Raw genomic sequence first — 22,198 nt, 5'->3', positions numbered from 1 at the left:
CATTATTATTGACAATTATAATAGCTAGCATTTATGTAGCAATTTAAGGCTTGAAAAATACCTTACAAATACTATCTCATTTTATCTTCAAAATAACCTTGGGAGTAAATTTTATTCTCATTTTACAGATGAGAAAACTGAAACAAAGAGAGATTAAGTCATTTGCCCAGTGACATCAATTCAACCTCTACATCTCTTCAATCTGTCCCTTTCCCTACATTCACCTAATACTTTTCTCCATTTCAAGTCCTCATTATATTTCATTTGAGTTATCAAAATAGGATTCTGATTTTTTTTCTACTTGAAATTCTTTCCCTTTTCATTCTATCCTCCTTATACTGGAAAAGTAATCTTGCTAAAACATAAGTATGATTGTGAAACTCTCTTATTTAAAAATCTTATGCAGTTCACTATTTTCTCTATAATATACACATCTTAGTTTGATAAGCACATTTAGTTTGTATTTGCAGATTTATTTCATATTTTCACTTCTCCATTCAACATAAGGAAACGATTATAACAGCTAATTATATAAAGAAAAACTACATGGTTATTTCAATAAATACAGAAAGAATTTAACAAAATAAAAGTCATTTGTGTTAAAACACACACACACACACACACACACACACACACACACGCACACCCCTACCTGAAAAGTGTATAAACAAAAAAGACTTAATATCCCCCCAAATCACATACTTAAAATCAAGCATTAAAATTGTTTTCAATGTATAAATACTAGAAGCTTTTCCAATTTAAAAAGTTGGTAAGGCAAGGATGCTTTCTTTTCTACAATAAAAAGAAAAGTTTTAGAAATGCTAGCTATAAGAAAGTATAGTCAAGATGGTGGAGAAAAGAGAGGGACTTGCCTAAGCTCCCCCAAATTCCACTCTAAACAACTTTAAATAACATATCAAAACAAATTCTGGAGCAGCAGAATCCACAAAAAGACAGGGTGAAACAATTTCCAAGCTAGGACGACATCTTAGGATTACAAGAAAAGGTCTATCTCACATAAAAGGGACCATAGGCCATACAGACAGTATGCAGGAAGCCAACAGACTCCCCTAATGCCAGCACAGTCACCAACGGAGGCCCTGAAACCCAAGAGCAGGCCATGGATTCAGGGCACTAGTTGTGAAGCTTCTATCCCCAGTGCAACAGACAAATGACCAAGCAAAACTAGACCGATGGCCCCAACACAGCAGGGGCAGCCAGGCTTGGGCAAGCAGGTCCAGAAGGCCAAAGACTAGGCTCTGTTGAAGAGGCTTAGAAAAATGCCCACTGTGCTCCATGAACCTTTAAATTCAACCTTAAAATTCATGAAATATATGGAAAATGAGCAAAACCCAAAAAATATTAATAAAAAAGAAGAAGAAGAAGAAAGAAAAGAAAAAGAAATCCTTACCATAGAAAACTATTATAGTGATAGGGAAGATCAAAACACAAATTCAGAAGAGGATAACAATGTCAAAATACCTACATGCAAAGCCTCAAAGAAAAATATGAATTTATCTTTAGCCCTCAAAAAACTTCTAGAAGAGCTCAAAGAGAATTTTAAAAATCAGAGGTCAAAGAAAAATTGGGAAAAGAAATGAGTTATGCAAGAGAATCATTTATAAAAAAGAGTTAACAGCTTGGTAAAGGTAACACAGAAAAAATGAAAAAAGGGTATTCAGAAATTCATTAAATAAAACAACTCCTTAAAAAGCAGAATTGGCCAAATGGAAAAGGAGGTACAAAAGCTCATAGAAGAAAACAATTCCTTAAGAATTAGAACTGCACGAGTGGAAGCTAATGACTCCATAATAAACCAAAAAAATCAAAAGAATGAAAAAATTAAAGAAAGCATGAATTCTCTCATTGAAAAAACAATTGACCTAGAAATAGATCCCAAGAGACATAATTTAAGAATTAATTGTACTATCTGAAAAGCACGATAACCAAAGTGCCTGGACATCACCTTTCAAGAAATTATCAAGGAAAATTATACTGATAGTCTAGACCCAGAATAGTAATTGAAAGAATCTACCAATAACCTCCTGAATGAAAACTCCCAGGAATATTATAGCCAAATTCCAGAACTCTCAGGTCAAGAAGAAAATACTGCAAACAGCCAGAAAGAAATAATTTAAATATTGAGGAGCCACAGACAGAATTTCAAAGGATTTAGCAAATTCTACATTAAAAGATCAGATGGCTTAGAATATGATATTTTAGAAGGCAAAGGAGCTTAAATTACAACTAAAAATCATCTATCTGACAAAACCGAGCCTAATTTTTTAAAGAAAAAAACTAATATTCAATGAAGTAGAGGACTTTGAAGTATTCTTTACAGAAAGGTCACTAAATTTGACTTATATAAGATTCAAGAAAAGCATAAAAAGAAAAGCAGGAAAAAAAAAAATCAAAGGATTCAAAAAAGGTTAAACTGTTTACATTCCTACATAGGAAGATAGTACTTCCAACTCTTAAGAATTTTATCACTATTAGCAATTAGAAATATACATAGACAGAGGATACTGGTATAAATTGACTTTGATGGGATGATATTAAAAAAATTAAGGAGTGAGAGGATTACACTGGTAAAAGAAGCAAAGGAAAGGATAGAATGAAGTAAATTATCTCACATGAAGAGGCATGGGAAACCTGTTACAGTGGAATAAAAGAGGGAAGCATTACTTGAACTTTACTCATGATATTTGGCTAAAAGTAGGAAGAAGCAGTAATCAGAAACAATACTAGTGAGGAGAGGCAGGATAAAAGTGGAGAGAGAGGTATGAATAGGAAAAAAGAGAATGAAGGGAAATAGGACTGTAAATAAGATGAACTTGCCTATAAAATGAAAACAGATAGCAGAATCAATTAAAAACCATGATCCTTCAACATATTATTTACAAGAAAGTTGAAGCAGAGACATACATACAGAAGAAAGGTAAAAGGTTAGAGCACAACATATTATATGTCAGCTGAAGTTAAAAAAAAAAAAAAGCAAGGAAGCAATCATGATTTCAGACAACACAAAAGAAAAAGCGAAATCTAATAAAAAGAGATTAGGAAAGAAATCACATCTGGCTAAAAGGTACTATAGAAAATAAAGTAAAATCAAAACTAAACATGTACATGTAAAATGGCGCAGCATCAAAATTGTTAAAGGAAAAGTTGAGTAACAAAAGGAAATAGGCAGTAAAAACTATCCTAGTAAGTGACCTCAAATTTCCTCTCTCAAAATTAGACAAATGTAACCCCCCCAAAAAAAAGAAAGAAAGAAAAAATTTTAATAGAATTTTGTAGAAAAGTTGGATGTGATAGAACTCTGGAGAAAACTGAATAGGAATAGAAAGAAATATACCTATTTCAGAGTTTGTTACATTCTAAAATATTTATAGCAGCTCTCTTTGTGGTGGCAACAGGAAATTAAGGGGATATTTCTCAATTAGGGAATGGCTAAACAAGTTTTGGTATGTAATTGTGATGGAATACTACCATGCTATAAGAAATGATGAGCTGGTTGACTTTAGAAAAACATGGAAAGACTTATATGAAATTTTTTTTAAAGAAAAATGAACAGAACCAAGAGATCAATGTATGCAGTAACAGCAATGTCATTCTAAAAATAACTCTGAATGATTAAGTTATATTGAGAAATATATTTACTCTAATGAACTACAAAGGACCTATGATAAAAGATGCTGTCCAGATCTAGAGAAAGCACTAATAAATAAAAGTATGTATAATATAGTTTTATACATATATAAATAATGGTAACCTCTTCTAGTGCGGGGCAGGAAAGGAAGAAAAAAATTAAAAGTGCACAACAGAACAAAAGAAAACTTAGAAACAAACACCAAAAAGCAGGGTAGCTTTGAAAACGACACATATTTATTACATATCGTTTTCAAAAAAGAAAAGTAAAGAAGATGAAATGAGTTTCATGGCTTTATATAAAATTCTCTTTTTATGTTGTGCTGTGTATAGAAAAATGTTATTTATCTTTTAAAATCTTTTTATATTTAACTTCAAAATGAATAATTTTTTTTTCAAACTGAAAAAAATACACCTTTTTCTCAGTGGTACATGGTAGCTATACAAAAACTGATTACATAGTATGGCATAAAAACTTCACAATCAAATGCAGAAAGAAAGACATATTAAATGCATCCTTTTTAGATCATGAAACAATAATTACATTTAGTAAAGGACCATGGAAAGAGATTAAACATTTATTAGAAAGTAAATAATCTAATCATAAAGAACGAGTAGGTCAAAGTACACATCACAGAAACAACCAATTTCATTAAATGACAACGAGACTATGCTAAAAATTTATGATAATGCTTATAATTATTATAAATAATAATTTATGCTTTAAAATTAAAAAAAAAGAAAGAGCAAATCAATTAAATGGATATTCAACTAAAAGAACCAGAAAAAGAATAAATTTTAAAATCCCCAATTAAACTCTAAATTGGAAATCCTGAAAAGCAAAGGAGAGAATAAAAAAATTGAAAGTTAAAAAAAATTGAACTAATAAATAAAATTAGGAATTGGTTTTATGAAAACATCAATAAAATAGATAAACCACTAGTTAATTTGATTTTTTTAAAAAGCAAGTCAAATTATCACTATCAAGAATTAAAAGGGTGAATTCACTACCAATAAAGAGGAAATTAAAGCAATTATTAGGAGTTATTTTGTCCAATTTTATGCCAATAAATCTGACAATTTAAGTAAAAAGGATTTTCCAAACAAAAAAAGGATATTTACAAAAATATAAATTGCCCAGATTAAAAGAAGAAACAGAATATTTCAGTAGCCCCATCTTAGAAACAGAAATTAAATAAGCCATCAATGAACTTCCTAAGGGGAAAAAAAAAATGTCCTGGGCCCAGAAGGATTCACAAGTGAATTTACAGATATTTATAAAACAATTAATTCCAAGGCTATATAAACTTTTTGGAAAAATAAGTGAAATCCTACTAAATTCCTTTTATGACATAAATATGGTACTGAAACCTAAACCAAGAAAAGCCAAAACAGAGAGGAAAAATTTATAGAACAATTCCTCTAATGAAAATTAATGCAAAAAAATTTAATAAAATACTAGTAAGGAAATTACAGCAATGTATCACATAGATGATACATTATGATCATATGGCAAAGGAAAGAAAAAACTATTTTAAAGCAGATAACATAATAATGTATTTAGAAAACCTCAAGAGTCAAGGAAGAAACTAAAATAATAACTTTAGCATGATTATAGGATACAAAATAAATTCTCAAAAATCTTTAACATTTCTATACTTTAAAAAATCAGGAAGAAATAAGATGAATTCCAAGGAGCTACAAAATGTATGTATCCAGGACTAATCTAATAAAAACCAGAAAATTTATATAAATAGAACAATAAATCAATCTAAAGATATAAAGAAAAATTTAAATTAGAGGAAGATTTGCAATTCTTGGTTGGGCTATAGTAATATGAAGGAAAAAAGTCATTATTGCTTCCCTACATGGATCTACATTTCATCTAAACTAACCTACCTGTTCTCCAAACTTGACATGGTTATCACTTACCTGCACTTTTTTCTATTTATAACCACACATCTCAAACTTGTTCCCACAGCTCAATTCAGGTGCCAACTCCTCCAGAAAACCATTTGCAATCCACTGAGTTAATTTTTCTTCCTCCTCAAAGTATACTATTCTTATTTATTTTAATATCATTCTGCCATAGGAGACTTTAAATCAGGGACTTTTTTCTGTTTTTTGTATCTCTCCCTCCCCATCCCTCTCCCATGCACTTAGGACAGTGCTTTGCATATAGTATGTACTTATATAAATATATTAATTGTACTGAATCAGACTTAGAGCTACTGTTAAGTTCTATTATCTACTAGTATCAAATTCTATATATAAAATCACTACTACCACTACTAGTATCATAAGTCAAAATTATTACCTTGAGTTGAGAAAGGATCCTGTTGTTGGGGCTTCTCCCTTGAAAGGAGTCCCAGGTAACTGAGAACAACATATTTTGTTTCATAATGAAATCCTATAGGCACAGCAACAGAAGATGCCATTAGATTAGCTGGCAAAGTTCCACAAAAGTCCAGCACCAGGGGATTATTCTTCTGGTAAATATGAAAATGCTGAAAGGCAGAAAAATAATTTGTTAGTTTTTAAACTCTACTAAGTCAAACCAGTTGAAAGATTCTCATCATTACCATTCTAGTTAAAAGGGACACAACTCTTGATTAACACTTGCTTTCAAGTGAAGGCTTTAATACACTCAAATTCAGGTTCAAATGCTAATTTTTCCCCATATGTTCCTATTTTCTCCTTATTTTCCCTTTTTTCTAAGAGGGAGTGTTGGTTGGTTGTTATAGATGAAGAAAATGAAAATAATTTGCTCAAAAACTGACAGCTAGAAATGCCAGAACTGGAACCAAAACCTATCTTGGGTTTCCTTTCCACTATACCAAAGCTGCTTTCAACAAGCAGCTAGCTATTCCATTCTTTTGTTTTTTTATAATAATCTTGTTTCCATTCAAAACAGGACAAAATAGTATGCTTTAAAAAGATTTGTGGACATTCAATAGGTTTAAAAAGAAGTTCTAAAGACCTATGGTAGGTAAAGAAGGCCATGGTAGTTAAATTTTAAGATTCATAGGAAGCAAATCCTAATCCAAACTTTTGATTCAAGACTTCAAAAAGTCTTCTGGACTTTCTGGAACTAATATCAAGTGTTTTACGTTAATATCTATGTGAATCAAATACCCTGTTTCAACTTTAATAAAAGGTATAAGTAATCAATCAAATAAAAGTCTTTATCTTACTCGAGGGTTTACTGTATTTGACCAAAGAATGGGAATACCAAATCTACCTGGAGATAGCAAAACAATTTCATCAACTTTACAGAAAGATTCAACAGGGCAGTAGGAAGGTATAGCCATGACTTTTTACAGATTTTTTAAAAGGAACTACACAGAGTCAAGAGACTTTTTTAAATTGATGACTTTTGTTTTTACCATTCATTTCTCAATATTGCCTTCCTTCACTCCCAGGGAGGATTCTTTTATAACAAAAATTTTTAAACATAAAAGGCAATTCAGCAAACTCAATAAAGTCCAACAATACACAAAATTCCTCACTCACAAGCCCCTCACCTCTGTAAAGAAGGAAGATAGACAGAAATGGATTTTCTCAACTCTTCAACTTGGCCAAGGTTGGTCATGATAATTATACAACATTTAGTTTTATTTTATTGTTCTTTCCATTTAGACAATGAGTCACTATAGTCTTAGTGAATAGTGAAAAGTCAATAGTCTTAGTGAAATTTTTAAACTGTTGTAACTTCATAAGTATAAATGCTATAAAGTTACAAAAAAAATTCATTTGAAAGTTTAATTAACTAAATTAATTTAATGAATATTAAATGATAGTTTTTTTAAATTTTATTGAGTGAGCCTTGTCATTATGCACTGCACGTGAAAGTTTTTGGATGGCACTTTCTCAGACTAGAGTTGGTCCTCCTGCTCTGCCATTTCAATCACCTGGATCATGTGGGGTTGCAACAAAATTATTGTAAATGCATCAAAATCTCTTTCTTTGGAAGATTAATTTAAAGTAAAGATTAATGATGTATTACCTTCAGTCACTGACTAAAAGCTAACTTTCATAATAGTCAATTTTTTAAAATGTAAATAATCTTTCAAAATGTTCTAAATCACTATCAAGTAGACAAATGCAAATTAAGAAAACTCTGAGATATCACTTCCTACCTCTCAGATCGACTAAAGTATCAGGAAAAACAATTATAAATATTGGAGGGGACGTGGGAAAACCAGGATACTAATACATTGTTAGAGGAGTTGTGAACTGATCCTATCATTCTAGAGAACAATTTGATCCACTAGGTCTATATCCTAAAGAGATCATTAAAAAAGAGGGAAAAAAACCCACATGTGCAAAAATTTTTGTGGCAGTCCTTTTTGAAGTGTCCAGGAACTGGAAACTGAGGGGATGCACATCAGAATGGTTGAATAAGTTATAGTATATGAATATTATGTAATATTATTGTTCTGTAAGAAACGATTTCAGAAAGGCCTGGAGAGACTAACATGAACTGATGCTGAATTAAGTGAGTAAAACCAGAAGAACATTGTACAAAGTAATAAAAAGATAATGTGATGATAAAACTATGATGGACTTGGCTCTTTTAAACAATAGGTGATTTAAGGCAATTCCAATAGATGGAAAAAGCCATTCAGAGAGAGAACTACAAAGACTGAATGTGGATCACAGCATAATATTTTTACCTTTTTGTTGTTTGTTTTTTTCATTTTTTCCCCTTTTGATCTGATTTTTCTTATGCAGCATAATAAATGTAGAAATATATTTAGAAGAATTGCAATGTTTAGCTTATACTGGATTAGTTGCAGGGAGGAGGGAGAAAAATTTGGAACACAAATGTTTTGTAAAGATGAATGTTGAAAACTATCTTTGCATATATTTTGGAAAAATAAAAGTTATTATTATATAAAAAAATTTTAGCCTTTCAAATGTTTTTTCTAAGTTTGTAGTACCTCTATTTGTCTTATTTAAGCTTAAAAGTGCCCTGAAACTTTGGGTATATATATATATTATTTTTCAGGTCCTACTTAATTTACATCAGTTCCTAACTAAAGCTTTCTTTGACCAAAAAAAATTAATAATAATGCTATACTCTGGGATTTAGATTCAAATCTACTAGACACAATTTTTAAAATAGCACTAGAGAAATATATCTATATAAATAATGCTTCAAAGCTACCAGAGTTATTCTGTAATCTGCTGTGTTTAAATGGAATTCCTTAGAAATATCATACAATCCAGTATCTTACGCTCTATAATCAATTAAAAAGATAGTGTTGTCATTTTCATACATTTTTTTTTTATTCAAATCTTTCTTATGCTTCTAAACTGTCCAACCAAACTTGTTGTTTTATTTGTTATTTTGTAGTTATTTTGTATGGGATGCAAACAAATACTAGGACAATAAAGAATCCTAGACCTAATTCAAAAACAGTCGCGTAGGTCAGGTTTAGGATCAAATTGCAGTAAGATTCTCAATGATGATAAAATTTTTGACAAAGGAAAATTTATTCAATCATAAAAAAGGATCTTAAGATTATAACACTGATTCTCTGACTCTATATGACAGCAACTCCCAGAAAGGTGTGTATTAATTTCTACAACATTAGAAATTCCCATCAGGCCTAAGGATCCATGACTCCTTCTAGTCTGTCCTTTTTATATCTGAGGCAGTCAGGAAGCAAGATCAGCATTAAGTGCTAATAGATTCCTTGACCCTTTATTAAAAAAAAAAAAAAAAAAGAGTACAGCCTACATAAAATAAAATGCTACCTCACCAAATAGGGTCAGATTCTGATTAGTGTGAATCATGAATATCATGAAGGGGTTCCACTATTCAACTTCACATTATTCAAAGTTATTTATATGTAAAAACTTAGTAATTGGTTCCAGACCATTGGAAATATGCAATGAAAAAAATTCTCAATACTTTTTTATTTCTTTATTAACGTAACAGCAAATGATAATAAAAATACATTTCTGATTCAAGTTAATACAAAGTAATAGAACAGCTATAGAAAGCAAAACTTTTTTAAAAATAAAATTAATATCTTATTCAAAGATAAGCCTACACTGTTGGTAGAATTTTAAAAATCCTTATTATTGCTTAAAATATTTTAGCAAGGTAAACTAAACTGTTTCTTTCTTTAAATTATCTATCACACATATGCTTGTAAATGCAGAGAGTTTTATTTACATCTCAGCAAATTTCCATGCTCACATTCTCACATTTTAAATCAAATATAGATGGATGACCTGGATTATTATCTAAAATCAACAATACAAAACCATAATACTATAGTCTTTGAAATAGTTTTCAATAGCTAGGCTAAAATAACTTGAAAATTGATGTTAAAAGCAGCTTTAATCATTCATGTTTTCAAATATAACTGCCAGATCTAGATCTAGAAAACATACCAAACCAAGTTTTGATGGGGAAATCCATCAAGAAAACTCAGTGATTCATTGTTCCAGCACAAGTAAAACATTGGGAACAGCACTTAGCCAAGAACACACTATGTAGGTAACACTTGCATCTAGAGACAAGTTGTACACCAGGGTAAGAGGATGTCTAAGATTCATACAAAGACATTATCAACATTGCCCAGTGCAACAACAGGTTGTAAGTGACAACTTTTTCATGCATTATTTATGAGTTCTGAGCAGATCCAAGACAGATAGCGAAGAACTTTCACCCAAAGATGGTAGGTCCGAATATGGAACAGTCAGAACCAAGGTGCTGTACTGAGACAAACAAGTTCAGAACCAAGAAGAAACTGTAAGACACAGAACCAAGGAGAAAAAACAAAGTCTCAGTTCCAACTTCTACCCTCATCTGAAGGCTATAGAGCAAGTGTAGGGCAAGAATCCCAAATCAAAGGGGAGCCTGCAGTTCTGCCATAGTGAACTTGTAGAGCTTCTCAAATCAATAGAGCTGATTCCAGCTACTGTTATCAGGCAGCTAAGCTAGATGGTACAGAGGAGAAGAGCCCTGCGAGAGGAGCTGACTTCAAATCTGACGTTAGACACGTAACACTTCCTAGCTATGTAACTCTGGGCAAGTCACTTGACCCCAACTGCCACACACACACACACACACACACACACACACACACACACACACTATCTCTCTCTCTCTCTCTCTCTCTATATATATATATATATATATATATTACTTAACCCCAACTCACACACACACAATATATGTCACTTAACCTCAACTCTCTCTCACACACACACACACACACACACACACTATGTGTGTATATCACTTAACCCCAACTGCCACACACACATACACAATATGTATGTATTTTGTATTGTTGGTCAGACCTAATTCCAGGTCAAGAACTTCCAGAGTTCAGATTAAATGGGCTACACTCAAACTTCACCCTGGATCCGACTATCTGATGAGAAGGGAAAGCTTGCATGCCTAAGTTGTCCTTGAGATCTTACAACAACACAACACTCAATATGCCAAGAAAAGAGCAATAGGAGGAGCATTCAATTTCCCTCAAGGAAGTATTAGGGGATCAGCACCAACATCAAGTTTAAAGTAAAGAAGCTGAAACAAAGAGTAAACAAGAAAAAAATAAAGTCCATCATAAGGAGCCATTATGGAGAACAACCCCAAGAGAATGACTCAAATATATATAAGAAATGTCTAAAAAACAACCATCTTAATACCTCCTAGCTGTGTAACCCTGAGCAAGTCACTTAACCCCAACTGCCTCAGCAAAAAAACCCAAAAAAATTCACCCATAACCAATTCCCATAGTTTGGGCAAAAATTCAACTAAAATTGTAAGAGATGAAGCAAGAATTATAAAAAGAGTTTTTAAAGTATTAAAAAATATTTTTTTTAATAAGAACACTACAGGAAAACTGGAAAAGAAATTAAAACTATGGAAGAATTGGAGACACAATTATTAGCTTGGCACAAAAGGTACAAACCCCAGTCATACCTCTCAGATTGGATAAAATGACGGGAAAAGATAATGATAAATTCTGGAGGGGATGTGGAAAAACAGGGATACTAATGCATTGTTGGTGGAGTGGCGAAATGATCCATCCATTCAGGAAAGCAATTTGGAACTGTGCCTAAAGGACTATCAAACTGTGCATAGCCTTTACAATATCAATACAAACTGTGCAATGCCATTACAATATCACTATCCCAAAGATCACAAGGAAGGGAAAGGGACCCACATGTACAAAAATGTTTGTGGTGGCTCTTTTTGTAGTAGCAAAGAATTGGAAAATGAGTAGGTACCCATCAATTGGGGAATGGCTGAATAAGTTACAATATATGAAAGCAATGGAATTTTATTGTTCTAAAAAAAAAAATAATGAACAAACTCATTTTAGAAAGACCTGGAAAGATTTACACAAAGTAATGCTGAGTGAAACAAGCAAAATACGTTGTACAGTCACAGCAAGATTGTGTGATGATCAACTATGAATGACTTGAATTCTTCTCAGTGGTTCAGTGATCCAAGGCAATCCACTAAACTTTGGATAGAAAATGTCATCTGCATCCAGAGAGAGAACTATGGAGACAATATAAATCAACATATGTTATATTCACTTTTTTTTTCTATCATTTCTTTTTCTCTCATGGTTTTTCCCTTTGTTCTGATTTTTCTCTCCCAACATGATTTATTAAAAAAGGTGTCTTTTTAAAAAATGAATTAACATACATAACCAGAAAAAAATAAAGATTAAAAAAAAATTTTTAAATAACAAAAAAGGAGGTTACAAACCCTGAACAAACAAACTTTCTGAAAATTAAAATAGATGCTTGAAGGACTGTGGGAAAACAGGTATTCTGAAACTACATCCGAAAAAACTAAAACTGTGCATAAATTAAATGGATGAATAAAAAAATGAAAATTGGAATGGACCAAATAGAAATCAACAATTCTATAAGATAAGATACATTAAAACCAATCAAAAGTTCAAAAAAATTAAAGAAATTTTAAGACATTTCATAGTAAAATTAAATAAATAAAAAGTTAAAGAATAACAACTGACCTGGAAAACAAACCAAGGAGAGAGAAAATTTAGGAATCATTAGACAACCTAAATGCTATAACTAAAAAAGGGCCTATAAATCATATTTCAAGAAATCTTTAAAGCGCAAAGTGAAAATAGAATCTAGCAGTCATTTTCTGAAAGAAATCCCCCAAATGAAAACTCCCAGGAACATTATAACCAAATTCCAGCGTTTCCAGGGAAAAGCAAAAAAATATGACAAACAGCCATAAGGAGGAGTCATAGTCAAAATTACACACAATTTACCAGCCATCTCTATAATGGAGAAGAGTTTGGAATGTAACATTCCAGAAAACAAGGGATAAAGAATTAGAAATAAAGTATAATTAACAAAACAAATTTTAAGTATAATTTTATAGGTGAAAAAATGAACCTTTAATAAAATAAAGGACTTCTGAAAAGATGAAAGTTCCACAGACACTTTGAAGTTCAAACACAAGAGAAACAGAAACACAAAAAGATAAACAAGAATAAATAATCAAAGAAGATCAATTATTGACATTCAAATATGAGATGATTGATATGTCCCCTCTGAACCCTATCATCATAAAGAAAACCTAATTAGACAAAATGCCTAAGAGTAGTTCAATTATGTTCTGATGATCTTAAAAGAACAATAGAATGGATGAAGGGGGGAAGAATTTATTAAGGAGGTGGAAAGTGGAAAGTTATCCCACATAATCAGGGTATATGAGTAGAATTCTATAAAACAAAGAAAGAATGGAAAAAATACTTGAACTTTACTCTCCTCTGAACAAAGGAGGGAAGAATACATACACATGTACACAAATATACCTACTAGAATGGCTAAAGAAACATGGAAAAGGGTAGAGCTAGATAAAACATAAGTTAAGGGAGGGATTGTTTTTAAGCAAAACAAACTCTAAAGATATTCACAACTATTTACAACTTCTTTTGAGATGGCATAGAATGGGAATTTGAGAGAGTGAGCATCAAATGGAGAATGACTAAACAAATTTTAGTATATAAATGTGATGGAATAGTCTTGTGGTATGTGAAATGATGAAGGAAAGTCTGAAAAGACTTATAAGAACTGATGCAAAATGAAGTGAACAGAAGCAGATCAGTTTGTACAACAACAAAATTGCCCTAATTCTGATCAGCAGTAATGACAAACCATAATTCCAGAGGACTAATAATAACATGCTACCTACCTGAAAGGGATCTATAATATTATAGATAGATGTGTGTGTGTACATGCACACAACACATTTATATGCACACTATATAGAGTCATGGCCTCTGGACATGGCCAATGTGGAAATTGATTTTGCTTGACTTGACATATTTTTAACAGAAAATTTGGGAGGTTTTTTCATCTTCAAGGCAGAAAAGATGAGTTAGGGTAGTTGAGAAGGTAAAATTTTTGCTGATTGAAAATAATACAAAATTTTCTTTAAAAAAAAAAAAGAGAGAGAGAAAACCCCACCAAACCATCATACAGACATACTGTATCTATTCTCCCCCCATTAGATATCAGCCATTTAAAAAGCATTTATTAAGTACTTATTACAGTATATGCTAAGTACTGAAGGTACTAGGACAAAAAAATGAAAGTTCCTACCCTTAAGAAATTTAGTTCTAAAGGGAAACATATTCATGGAGTATAATGGTGGTCAGGGAGGACTAGCATCCCTGATGTGAGGGGCTGCCAAACCCCTTTCAAAGATTCTTATCCACCTTTGATGTTCAAATTCACTCAGCCATCACCTGTGGATTCAACAAGCTACAGCATGCTCAGTGGCCACACCTACTAAAACCATCTTGGCAGACCGGCTAAGCCAGACTGAATAACCAACACACCTCAAATCACTCTGCATGTGAAGCATATGAAGACTTTCCCTAGCAGAATGGGCAGATGAGAACAATTTGTTCCAAATGCCATCAACGCAGCTGAACCAACGCACTGCCACTCCTGACTTTTGTCTTGCCACTGGATTTCAACCACTCAGGAAGAGTCAAATTATCAACTTTGTGCAAATCTGCCTCACTCAAATCCAATTCACACACACTAGTCAAGATATCACCCCGTGATACCATCAGTCCTCTGAAAATGAAGGACAAAGATGACAAATACTGTCTTGAAGAAAGCCAAGGAAAGAACGAGGTGAGGACAGAAGGCATCCAAGGCATGGGAGCTAGCCAATACAAAGATACACAGATAGAGGGTAAAAGGTTTTGTGGGAAAAATAATGTCTGCCATCATGGCTAAACAATAGAGGAATAATGTATTAAAAAACTGAAAATAAAGTAAGAGACACTGATGTCAAAAAGAGCAGTTTATATTTTTAAATTATATCAAATTATATTTAAAATAATATACTGGAATTGTATTCTAGAAAAATCACTTCTGAAGCTTTGTGAAGGATTGACTGATTTGCATCGAGATTTTTGCCAGAGAGAACAATTAGGAAGATAATATAATAGTACAGGTAAAAAGAGGAGCTTTGATCCAAACTACTGATTATATTTGTGGGGAAAAGGGTGGGGAAAAGAATGCAAAGAATGTAGTAAATGCAAATGTCAAGATATGACAACTTGGATATGTGCTATGAAGAAAAATAAGGAGTTAACACAGAGGTTACAAATCTGCATAAAAAGGATGACAGTACTATGGAAGTTCGGAAGAAAAGGACTTGAGATGGGTATAGGTTATCTTGTGTGAAATGTTCACTACTGGGCTGTTCATGATATGAGATTGGACCTTTAGAAAGAGAAAAGGGAACAATCGAATTTGAAAGGCTTCATAAGAAAGGGTATATCTGAATTGAGCTTAATTTGGAATTCAAAAATGATCAGTAATTATTATTCATCAAGCAATGATGAAAAGACAACACAAACATGGGGAATATGCAAGACAATTCAGGAGATAGCGCCCTTAAATTTGCATACTTAATTTTAAAACAATGTACTAACCAACTAATATCTAATGGCTTCTTTTAAGCCACTTTTACTTGTTACATTAAGACTAAATATTACTTTCATTTGCATAACATCTTAAAAAAACAATTTTGCAAAAATAGTATTTGTAAGATGACATCAGGTATACAAAGTACTTTACATGTTAACTAATTTGACCCTCACGACAGTCTAGGGATATAAGTGCCATTATCCCCATTTTACTAAGGAGGGAAGTGGGGAGAGCTAAATGATTTGCCTCCTATCACACAGCTTGTGAGCATTTGAAAGATTTGACTCTTAGTCTTTCTATCAACTGCATAATAGAAAGAGCATTGGATTTAGAATAAAAGATCTAAACTTGAACGTCAGACCTGCTACCCTAACCTTATTCAAATCACTTGGATTCCTGAGATCATTTTCCTGATTAAAAAGGCCCACTGAGGCTTTATAACTCTTGATCTAGAGAAAACTGACTACAAGGACACTATAAGATCTAAATATTTAGATTTAACTGAATGTATGGACTTGTTTTGTATGATTATGCTTATTTGCTTCATAAGGAGACTTATTTGAGGGCAAGAAGGAAGAATTGGTCAAAGGGAAAGGGAAGCTAGTTAAAGTGATATCAAAAGAGGAAAATAAATTTAAATAATTTTAAAATTAAAATTCTCTTAAAATTAGAATCTAATGAGCTGAAGAAGGAAATGGCAAACCACTTCACTATCTTTGCCAAAAAGACAGAGTAGGTATCCCCAGAAGGAAACTCCTACTAGAGTAGATAAGCCACCCTAATTAACAGTCAGAAAAGGGCCAGAGGCACTCAAAGCTTAAGTGATTTGCATAGAAAGTATTTTTGAAGATCTCTTCTACCTTACAGGAGAAAGTATCTCTATCCATTAAACCCTCTCCTTCCACAGTTCCACAGTTCCTCTTACCTTCAGTACAGCCCTCTGAAATTAAATGAAATGTGTAAAAGGCTATATGGCAACCACTTTACTTGGCTGAGCAATTAGTCAAAAATCTTTCCAACTAAAAAAAGGCTTTTATTAGAAGCAGGGGTTCTTACCTTTTTTAAGATCATAGACACAGCAGCCAATAAAATAAAAATCATTGGATTACAACAGCTATCAATTATATTTAAATAATTATCAAAATATTTAAATAAGTTAAGAGACTCCAGGTTAAGAACCTCTGGCTCTGAAGGTTTACTAACACAGATACTCAATAACTACTTGTTAACTGAATTTTCTAATAAATATTAACTTCTAGCTTACATAATCTACTAAATGTGATCTAAGGCATCCTTCAAAATGGGAAAGAATTAGGGTTAGTATCTTCCAACATATTACACAAGCTCCCCTTCTTTCATTTTTCTTAACTGTATTTCAGCTGTAACTAAGCCCTGGGAAGCTGGGTTCTGGGAGGCTAGTGAGCTTTACCTCATCTTGTTCCAAACCAGGTGTTCATAAGGCTTCTGGGCCATATCTATTATGCATGTTGTCTACCTGAAAAATGGAATAACTCCCCCTACAACTAGCCCAACAAATAAGAGTGTCACTCTGAATCATGAACATGGTCAGTGTGCAAAAGAAATCAACAATAGAAGGGAGTGAAGAAGTCATATTACTGAAACTCACTCATCTAAAACTGGTCAAATATAGTAGAATAGGGTAGAATATGCACACAGAGTTTGGTGTAAAAATATAATCAATTCAACAGGACTGAGAATAGGTAAAGGGTAAAAGAGGGATTAGTCATAGGCAAAACAAAACTCAGTGTGGGTAATTGGGAAGAAGGGTTTAAAAAGAAAAAAAAGGTAAAAATCTATGGTAAAAGGGTGATGAAAGTAAGAGTTGTCTTTAAAATTATAAATTCTTGGTACCAAATATACCTGCAACATTAATAAATGTATGAAAAATATATAATAATTAGCTTCAATCTTTTAAACTATTCCTACATAACTCTGGATTGAAAGATTAAAGAGCAGGACCTATAGCGAGGTAATTTCTGATTCCATTCCCTTCAGCTTCCTATTGCTAAGTAAAGATCATTTCACAATGCTTCAAATACTCAAGATACACAAAGCACATTTTACCCAAGGACTTGTGAACATTTCACAAGCACCGAATATCACCAGAAGATAAGTACTTGCTCAATTCTCTGGAGATTAAAAAAAAAAAAAAAAAAAAAAATACGAGAAGTGTCTACTTATCCAAAGTTATAAATTAAGTTAGGCAAGAGATAATACTGGCCTTGACATCTGGTTCTAAAATTTTCTTCCAAGTAACCAGTGGAAACTAACAACTTTTTTTTCAACCAGTTGTTTTTTTTCCCCATTTTGTTGAAAAGATCCCAACATAAAAACATAAAGAACCAGTTCTGTTTTAAAAGTCTAAATAGGGAGAGTGGAACTATCGCTTTGGATAAATAGCGACTGCAAAGCGCTTTGCGAATACCATCCCATTTGATCCTCACAAAATCTTTGACAGGGAAAGGTTTAGGTTCGACCCCCAATTTCAGACTTGATTAACCCAGAGTCACATTAACTAGTAGCCCAGACATGACTAGGCAATAGTTATTACTGGTAATCACTCTCACGCAAAAGAGTTATTATTTATCTGCTGTCTGGTCTTCAACTACATGCAAGCCTCAAGTTCCGGACCTGCAATGGAACCGTCCCCACTCCTTCCAGTGCAAAAGTTGTCACTGGAGAGGGAGGGGCCCCGGCGAGGCTCGAGGCCAGGGGCCGGTGTGTTTTCACCCCAAGCGGCCCTGGGGAGGGGAGCTGAGAGCACAAAAGCCACCCGGGAGGGGGCTGGGAAGGAGAAGCCGAGCTAGAGCACCCGAGCTCCCAACCCCAGCCCTCGCCTCCTCGGCTGGCCCGGCCCGGCCCTGGCTGCCCGGACCCCGTCCCCTGTTCACCTGGCCCTGGCTCCGGGGGAGGAAGAGAAGAAGGAGGAGGAGAAGGAGGAGGAGGAAGAGGAGGGAGAGGCGGCGGCGGCGGCGGCGGCAGCGGCAGCGACAGCGGGTCCTCGGCACAATCCCTCAGCAGAGGAAACAACTGGCCCGACCCACGACCCTAATCTACTGCCGCGACCATGATGGAGGCGGAGGTCACCCGTGCGTGATTACGTCACCGCCGCGCAAGGCGGTCAGGGAAGGGGAGGGTTCAAGAAGGAGGAGGAGAAGGAAGACCGGAAGTAAATAGAACCTCTCTCTCGTAATGAAGGAGAGACTTCCGGGGAAATGAATGCGAGAGGAATCTGGCGCTGACTCTTACTGGAAATTGTTTGCAGAGTCAGCGGCATTTCGTGCTCTGGGCTCTTCGAGAATAGGAATGCTAAACATATATTGTATCTAGGATATACTGCAACATATCTAACATATATAGGACTGCTTGCCGTCTAGGGGAGGGGATGGAGGGAGGGAGGGGAAAAATCGGAACAGAAGCGAGTGCAAGGGATAATGTAAAAAATTACCCTGGCATGGGTTCTGTCAATATGAAGTTATTATAAAATAAAATAAAATATTAAAAAAAAAAGAGAGAGGGAAAGACCAAAAAAAAAAAAAAAAAGAGAGAGAGAGAGAGAGAGAGAGAGAGAGAGAGAGAGAGAGAGAGAGAGAGAGAGAGAATAGGAATGCTAGTGGGGAAGAAGGGACCTCCGCTAGTTAGTTCCAGTTATGGCTTCTGTAAAAGACACCTCCCCCACCCCCCCTGCAATCAGAAGTATAAATGACATTTCATGTCTTTTATGACCCTCATCCCTAGTCAGCGGGATGGAATTGGTCTCTGGCCTGTGCATGGCCAGAGCGGAACAGAGCAGACTAGAAACAAGACAGTCAGAAATCAAACAGAAGTTTAATTTGTGCTTGCAAGCGGAAGACCTCCTGAGGAGGGTTTGCTCATTTGTGGCAAGGGTTGGGTTTTCGGCCTCAAAGCTACACTCATATTAAACTGGCTCTAGACGACCATTAAGTGAGACAGTCACAAGGCTCAAGGATTCAAATAACTTGGAGACTATTCACAGGACCCAGTTGTCTCAAAAATGCCTACACCTATGGGCTTGCCGTGGAAACTTGACTCAAGACATAAGAATGACTGTGTTGGGTCCTGCCTTTTTATTTTTTGTCATTTTCATGCTGAAAAAACCTCGAGTTCAAATACAGTCTCAGACTCTGGGCAAGAACCTTAATCCTATTTTATTCAGTTTCTTCATCTACAAAGGCAAATATAGACAGATATTCTGTTTTTCTTCGAAAAAATTTTATCATCCTATTTCTTTTTCCTTGACTTTAAGTTCATTAACAGATATTCTTGAAATAAAAGTTGTCATCTTATCTTTTCTTTGTCTTAAGGTCAATTCACTTAGCAGTTACAAGGACAGGTATTATTCAAAGTGCCGGGGAGATGTGAATGATGAGTTTCTAGTCTACTTCAGTTCCAGTTCTCAGGTTAAGAGCCCTTAGGAAATAGGGCAAAATAGTTAAAATTATAATTCCCAATTCTGGGGTTTTATTAAGGTGGAAATCTTGCAGAGGGTGAGTGCAAATTATTATGCCAAGCTCAGGGCACAGCTTGCTTGCTCAGCCTCAGGTCTGGAAAACAGGTTGTCTCCTAATTATCTTTGACCCTAATTAGATCAGAAGCGGAGCAGAGGTTACTATTTAATACAAGCTTCAAGGTGTGTAGGACTGTGTCATTAGGGAGTAGGTGAGGTCATTTTGTCAAAAGGGTTTGAAGCTAGCAGCAGTTTTTCCAGTTCAGGGCTAGTATGTTACAGAGAAACAGCCAGCCCCGATGCCTGGAATTCCAGGTTCAATTCCTGCTTCTGACCCTTACTGGTTGTATTAGACTCTGGCTCAAGTTGATTACTATTCTAGTTTAGGTCATTCTCCCACCTTCACCTAGCAGTTTGCTATATAGTTCAGTCATATAGTTAATATTAAGGAGCAGAATTCAAGACAAGGATTAAAAGACCAAACTGAGTTGACTCATTAAATTGTTGTAGTTAATCCAGGACCTAAAAAAAGGCAAAGAAAATGTAAATAGGATGAAAATATTTATCTCAAAAACATCTGCTTATGTTACTTGCTGTCTTCAGAAAGGGGAACTTAAAAGAGGGGCAGAGAAAAATTTAGAATACAAAATCTTCAAAAAATGAATTTTGGAAACAAACAACAACAACAAAAAAAAGAATACCTTAAGGCAGTGAAATTGTTTATTTCAAAGTAAAATTAGAAATTCTGTTTGTAAATATTCATATTTAAAATGCATTTGCACACATAAAGAGACATAATTGTTCTTCAGCAGTGTCCCCATTGGGTTATCTTGGCAGAAATATTGCCGTGATTTGCTGTTACCTTCTCCAGCTCATTTTACAGATGAGGAGACTGAGGCAAATAGGATTATGTGATTTGTCCAGAGTTATACAGCTAGTAAGAGTCTCAGGCTGTATTTGAACTCAAGGAGATGAGTCTTCCTGACTCCAGGCCTGATATCCATTGTACCACTAGCTGCCCCTAGTAATTAAGTTATAGTAAAATTATAAAAGTTCTTCACAAATTGCCTGGTCTTTCTAGGGTTAAATGCTTTCTTATTATTATTACTTTTATTATTATATATTACTTTATATTATAATAATATTATTATTATATTCATCAACATGGTGTACATTGAACTGCATCACATTTACTACTCAAAGGCTTAATCAGAATCATGGGTCCAGTTTCCCTTGTCCTCCATGCTTTACATGCTCTTCTTCCTTCACCTCTAGCTTCCTTCAACTCTTCGAAAATTCCACCTTAAGAAACCATTCTATTTGTGCAAAATCTTTTAAATTTCTGTTTTAAAAATTATCTTTATGTCTATAAAGACTTAGAGATATTTATATCAACTCCAGCTCACATTAGTAGGTCGGATCTTCAAAACAAAACTAATTACATCTCTTCCGTCAGATTTTTAGGTGTACTTCAAAGGGGCAGTGAGGTTCTTCTAATTCTTTGAGCTAGAGCTCCTATTCCAATGAATTAATCTCATTTCAATCACCAGTTAAATTATCTACTCAAAATTGCTGAAAGCAGGAATTAGAATTCCAGTCATTTAATCATTTGAAATCTCATGGATATCATCACTAAACATCAGTTAGCTTTTACAAAGGGATATTTAGTAAGAAGATATAGCACAGAAGTATATTGCTCTCCCATCTGGTGTAACACACTCCTCTTTCACCTATTCTCTCTGTCTCTCTCTCTCTCTCTCTCTCTCTCTCTCTCTCTCTCTCTTTCTCTCTCTCTCTCTCTTCAATACTGTTTTATGTTTCCACTTATATTTAAAGATAGTTTTCAACATTCATTTTTGTAAGATTTTCAGTTCTACTATGTCCAAAAGACTATCAAAATGTTTGTATCCTTTGATGCAGCAGTGTCTCTATTGGGGCTGTATTCCAAAGAGATCATAAAAAGGGCAAAGAATCCACATGTACAAAAAATATTTATAGCAGTCCTTTTTGTAGTGGCAAGGAACTGGAAACTGAGTGGATGCCCATCAGTTGGAGAGTGGCTGAATAAGTTATGGCATATGAATG

General features: G+C 34.1%; 1 protein-coding gene across 1 annotated transcript in view; it reads right to left on the bottom strand.

Annotated features, from left to right (window-relative positions):
• BCL2L13 (BCL2 like 13) overlaps positions 1-19,185 on the bottom strand; it is a 65,599-nt gene extending 46,414 nt beyond the window's left edge. The window contains exons 1-2 of the mRNA XM_051961756.1: positions 18,537-19,185; positions 5,966-6,155 (exon numbers count right to left, since the gene is read on the bottom strand). Coding sequence (XP_051817716.1) covers positions 5,966-6,086 — 121 coding nt within the window. The 5' untranslated portion in view covers positions 6,087-6,155; positions 18,537-19,185. The remainder of the gene's footprint in view (positions 1-5,965; positions 6,156-18,536) is intronic.
• Positions 19,186-22,198: the final 3,013 nt, after the last annotated feature.

Source organism: Antechinus flavipes, chromosome 5 (genome assembly GCF_016432865.1).
Source record: "Antechinus flavipes isolate AdamAnt ecotype Samford, QLD, Australia chromosome 5, AdamAnt_v2, whole genome shotgun sequence".
Lineage (NCBI taxonomy): Eukaryota > Metazoa > Chordata > Mammalia > Dasyuromorphia > Dasyuridae > Antechinus > Antechinus flavipes.
Note: the sequence above shows the minus strand (reverse complement) of the source record. Positions and strands in the feature narration are given on the sequence as shown.